The sequence below is a fragment of the Pleurodeles waltl genome, chromosome 4_2, assembly GCF_031143425.1.
Source record: "Pleurodeles waltl isolate 20211129_DDA chromosome 4_2, aPleWal1.hap1.20221129, whole genome shotgun sequence".
Lineage (NCBI taxonomy): Eukaryota > Metazoa > Chordata > Amphibia > Caudata > Salamandridae > Pleurodeles > Pleurodeles waltl.
The window spans coordinates 926044762-926050726 of record NC_090443.1 but is presented as its reverse complement, the minus strand read 5'-3'; the positions used below and the strand labels follow the sequence as shown (position 1 = coordinate 926050726).

Below are 5965 nucleotides of genomic sequence, written 5' to 3'. Positions count from 1 at the left end.
TCACAATCAGTGGACGGCACGTGTATGTTTACAAAGGCGATGTTTAGTGAGGGCAAGACCTTGGGTGTGCATCGACAGCATATGCAGCACACCATATTACGTACGGAGACGGATATACTGCCAGTCTATATCGACAAAACGAGCAGTCTAGCAAGGATGATGCCTCTATAGAACAAACGTATTCTGTGATTTAAGCTTTCAAATGTATCTCGCCGAAGTCTTTCTATCCATTCTAGATTTTAGAAACTGTTGCGGGCTAACCCCAACGCAAAACAAAAATCTTAAAAACGTGTCCTTAAAACCAATATGCAGAAATAACTCTAACGAAAACGTTATATTCGTGGAGGCAATTATAAAGGACTGGCCAAATGCATATAAACAGAAACACATTTAAATGTATACATGCATATATGTGTGCATAGAAAAATACAGCTATGTCAATATCTTGTTTATAAATCTGTTTAATTATAGCAAAATATCTGCATAAAAATAAGGTATACAGAAGTGAGTGTGTCCCCAAAATGGGTGTAATTGTGTATGTTCACACCCATGTGAATGAATAGATCTATATATATATATATATATATATATATACGGGTGTATATAGACTGGAATGTTTGTTTAAAATGTTAAATTGCAATGTGTAGTGCTTAATTTAAAATTACCACGCTCACTATAACTGAAATGTACTGGACGTAATAATCCTTTAATTATTTCACAGTGCAGAGTAAGTACCCTGAATGTCCGCAGTAACAAGCGGCCGTGGATAGGATCTACAGCGACACTCTACCTGCAGAGTTGCGGACCGGCCCCTTGTCCTGGCTGTCATTTTAACGCTGATTGATTCTCTGCACGGAGGGGGTCACCCCAATGTGGATTTACAGTGTATCTCAGAGAGGAAACTAAGGTTAATCTGTGGCGGTGCCAGAGGCAGAGCTACTGGGGCTAAGGTGGGTGGGTACTGCAATTAAGAGCTTTGGCGCACGGAGGGCAGCAGGGTGGCGCCAGCGGAGCCCCAGTGCTCTGATATATAAGACAGGTGGAATCCGAGCGTGAAGCACCTGCCCTGGACAGAGCCCCGCTGGCTGCGGCCCGAGTGCCAAGAGGCTGCAGTGCATGAACCCAGCACACCTTCCGCACCTCACCGGCATGTGCACCATGACAGCAGGTGGCCAGCACTCGCCCACCGAGGCTCCCAGTCCCGTGGGCAGCTCCCCCAACCTGTCTCTGGACTCCCGGGGCCCGCTGAGGGGCAAGGACGGGGTTCTGGTCAAGTCGGAGCCCAGGGGCGGCAGCGCCTCTCCAGAGGACCGAGAGGAGAGCAGCACAGGCCCAGCGGATGAGCACGTCCCCTCCTCGGGGGGCAGGAGGCGGAAACGGCCGGTGCAGCGAGGGAAGCCGCCCTACAGCTACATCGCCCTGATAGCCATGGCCATCGCCAACTCCCCGGAGCGCAAGCTGACCCTGGGCGGCATCTACAAGTTCATCATGGAGCGCTTCCCCTTCTACCGGGAGAACTCCAAGAAGTGGCAGAACTCAATCCGCCACAACCTCACCCTCAACGACTGCTTCGTCAAGATCCCCCGGGAGCCGGGCCACCCGGGCAAGGGCAACTACTGGACGCTGGACCCGGCGGCCGAGGACATGTTCGACAACGGCAGCTTCCTGCGGCGGCGCAAGCGCTTCAAGCGCACCGACATCACCACCTACCCGGGCTACATGCAGAGCTCAAGCGCCTTCACACCCACCCCGGCCGCCCGGCCCGCCTACCCCGGCAACCTGTACTCGGGCTACGGCCACCAGGCCTCCCCGCACCCGGCCATGATCCACCACTACCAGTCCCCGGCCCCCAGCCAGCACCGCGTCTTCAGCTTAGGCGGCTTCATCAGCCAGCAGGCCCTGGCGCAGCCCTCCGCGGGGGCGGACCTGGGGCCCCACTCCCTGGGCTTCAACGGGGACCTCGTCAACATGGCCGCCGGCTGCAACGTCAACATGGCGGCCTCCTGCTCAGTCAACATGGCGGGCGGAGGCGCGGAGCCCACCTGCTTCCAGCCGCAGGCCGTCAGCCCCGGTGGGTCAGGGCCCCTCCTAAACAGGACCTCCAACATAGTGTATCCCTACTCCGCGTCCCCGCCCCACATCTCCATGGCTCAGGCTAGCTACTCCCCAGGCAGCCCCCAGGTGTATGGGGCAGCCCCAGGCAGACTCTCCTTACAGCCCCTGCGGGCCGCCCCCTGCACGGACAGCGAGCAGCTGCTGGGCCTCTCCGGCTCTCAGATGAACGGACTGGGGCAGTTCGCAGCCAACAACTCCTATCTCAGACAGCCCAACTACTCCACTGGGCTGGAGAGATACTTGTAAAGACTGGATTATTTGATGAAGACAATCCTGAATTCAACTTGAGTTACCAGGTGGCCTGATGTTCCAGTGAGACTGCATGATTCTTGAAAACTGTTTACATTTCTAGACCATATCCTTATAGTGTTATTATTTTACTCTGACATTTCATTGCCACTATAGGTTTACCCAGTGGTGGAAATTCAGAAGCACATGTACTCCTTGTCCCAGAGTACCTGTTTGCTGCTGAGAAGTACAGGTACTCTCCGACTGAAAGCATTGGAGCAGTGCTGAGCAGAGCTGGTACTATCCCTTTCAAATTAAAGAAGAGCTGGTACTGACTACCCGATAGTACCTGCACATTTAAAGCACTGGGTTTGACTCTCAAAATGTTCACGTCACAACATTTCCCAAAATAGTCCACTAATTTAGGGTAGCCAGCTGACTAGAATTTTACCCAAACCAACAGTAATTTCTATGTCAAGTAGAGTTGTCATATGGCCAGTACTTTACAGGATTGGGTAGTATTTTCATCTCACCGCAGGGAAAAAACAAGGAAAGACATATAAAAACAGTATTGTCCACCATGAAATGTAATTTTAAAGCAGCCAATACAAGACAAAACCAATTCATATAGAATTGTATAGTATTTTGCGTTCCTGAGTATTGAATCAAAATTAGGCTTTTACATCAATTCTAATTCAAGCAACAGCTCCTGACCACACAGAACCTCAAAACGTGAACAAACTAGTATTTGTCTTTAAGGAAGGAGAAACGCCTAAAATTAAGGCCTTAAGACCCTGAAAATCTGCAAAACCCTTATTTTACAATTTGAAACTAATACTTAAAACAGCAAATGCAAGAAACAATCACTCATAAAGTATTTTAGAGCAGCCTGTTGGTGCCTAACTACTTATTTAAAGAACAAGGACCGAATTGCCTCATTACAAATAATTCAGAGAGTTTTACACATATTGTTGATCAAGTATTAGCTCCTGGCCATCCTTAAAATGGAAATACGAATAAATGATCATAATCTTCTCTGAAAAATAGCAAATGTAGAGAGAATTTGCACTCTGAATTGTTAATAATGATCTACTGTCAGTGTCTACTTATGAACCGAAACACATTTTAATGTAGAAGCCATATAATGTACATGTCAGAATTTGTACAAGTGCACTTACTTCCTACTCCTGCTTATCTGCATTTCACACTTTACTCTCACGTGGAGTAACGAAGCATGACAGGGACCAAATTTTGTAGTGAAAGACCATATTTGTGAAATGTTTACCCATGTTCTGTTTTTTTATTAAAATGTTGTAAAAAAAAACTATAGTAAGTGTCATCTTACTAAACAAATTCAAGTATTGGAGTAATTTAGAGCTGAGTATGTTGGCGTAAAAATTGACTCTTTTTGCACAGCTTTTGGATGATGTCACTTTTCCAGTTAAAGTCGAGCAGTTCTGTAATGGAGCCCCGCAGTTGTTTTTTTGGATAAACATAAATTGTAATTGCATTTTGGATGACTTAAATAATTCTTTTGTACCAGTTATTCTTTCCTTAACTTTTATTTGACATTAACTTATTATTTATTTAAATAACTATTATGTATCCAGCAACCCTGCACTACGTAGAGTACAAGGGCACTTTACAGAAAACTAGTTAAGAAATGATCAAAGTAACGCAACACGAATTGGAGTAATATTGCAGATAACATTAGATGGATGCAAGAAGTGAAAAATATTGGTTTGTTGAATGTTTCAAAAAGTTGGATGTGTGGGCTGAGTTTTAATTTGTTCTAATTTGAAGAGTACAGAGCTCTATTCCGAACTCTAATCCTAACTTGGGTCTCATATGAAATAATATTTTTGGGCAAGTGACATTTTTAGCCGTTAAATCTTTTTGCTACAAGCTGCAGGGAGAATCTATCTATCTATCTATCTATCTATCTATCTATCTATCTATCTATCTATCTATCTATCTATCTATCTATCTATCTCTATTGTATATGTTAACATTTTCAAACTGGGAAGTGGGAGATTAAAAAAAAAAATCAAGGGAATGTATTATTTTCCCCTTTAGTTTATATGGAAGCAGAGGCAATTTTAGGCCTGTAACACCTAAAATAAAGTAATTTACTGCTTCAAAATAGTGAGTCTCCACACTGAATCAGAGTATTGGCATGTATGAAAAAAAATAATATAAATATATATATGTACAGATATGCAGAGTGCAATTTGCTGTTTGTTACCACCTGTGTTGAATGTGGGGAGTTGGCCATGACTCATGAAAGACAAAGCCTCAAGTGGGTAACAATGCACCCCTATGAATACAAATAACAAATTACACAATGTTCATCTGCAGATATGTTTTATGCCAAGGCATTGTATTTTTATTTTAAAAAGCAGTAGAGTAAAATCACATTGAAGAAGCCTCTTGACTATTAAGAGTGATTTTTCCCTGTGCAGTCATTGTAACATGCTCTAACAGTTATTTTTCACATGCCAGTTTCACTGTACTGTGGTAATAATATAGTAATATGGAATTCACCTTTGCATTACGGTTATAAACATTCAAATATGTTTATCAGTACAGTTGCGCTAAAACATTTATTAAAAAATATATATATACAGCATATCTATGATCATCACATAGCAAACAAACCAAATACTGTGTTAAACATTTGCCTGAATAGGCAATAGGCATAATAACTTCAAGAAAATAGTGTTGACTAATTCACTTTCATAACCCTACCCCAGAATATGGGTTTAACAGTCTACACATTTAACCTATCTCCATATATGAAAAAGATAAACTGCTCAAACTTGCACAAAAAACATGTTAAAATAGTCTTAGTTTTATGTGTCTATTATATAAGGCCGGGTACACATGGGTCGTTTGCTCAAGCCTGGAAAGGATAATGGTGACAAAGTTGTTAACACTGGATTTAACTTTAAGTACACATAACCGACAATGTAGAAATGTCATTAATTACACAAACTTGGCTGAGAAATCTGTTTAAGTGGCATGCATCTAAACTCTATTAGCATGATGAATCCCTATGTCCATATATGACTAATCACTAACAAGGGTACACTTTAATAGTGTACTCCTGAAATAAAAGCATACACAATAATGTGTGTGTGTGTGTGTGTGTGTGCATGTGCCTACCTCTGCTGTATTGGTGTGCACAGTCACATCCACACCACCCTCTTACAGATTCCAGGCACTGTGTTGTACAAAGCACAAATGAAGCCGGCACTCCAGGAATCACATTCAAAATCTTTATTTGTGCTGATTTTGAAAGTCAGCCTTGGAGTGTCAATCTTTGTTAGTCCTATATTAATATCTTTTTGAAACACTGTTTGCTTGGTATCCCGGAAAGGGCACCTTTTTCCCAGTCTTACCCTGGTAAAACACATAGTGAGCGATTCACAAAGGCATTTAAGAGTATAGAAAGAAGAACTACAAGAGCACAACTTTATGTACTCTTATATGTGTTGGTGAATTGGCCCTGAAACGCCCAGCTCCCCGTTAGTAAAAGTGAAAAGAGGACATAGTCCTTTCTATTTGTACATATTTGGTACGAATATACCCATTTTATTATCATTTTATTGCCTTTTTGGAT

At 43.1% G+C, this 5965-nt stretch overlaps 1 protein-coding gene across 1 annotated transcript; it reads left to right on the top strand.

The window, feature by feature from the left end:
• The first annotated feature begins 1077 nt into the window (after positions 1 to 1077).
• Positions 1078 to 3625, top strand: LOC138294231 (forkhead box protein E4-like). The gene has a single exon (XM_069233367.1). The coding sequence runs from the start codon at positions 1117 to 1119 to the stop codon at positions 2359 to 2361; it is 1245 nt and encodes a 414-aa protein (XP_069089468.1). The 5' UTR covers positions 1078 to 1116; the 3' UTR covers positions 2362 to 3625.
• The last annotated feature ends 2340 nt before the right edge of the window (positions 3626 to 5965 follow it).

Coding starts and splice junctions, on each gene's coding strand:
- LOC138294231 (XM_069233367.1), top strand. CDS start 1,117: ATGAACCCAGCACACCTTCCGCACCTCACCGGCATGTGCACCATGACA.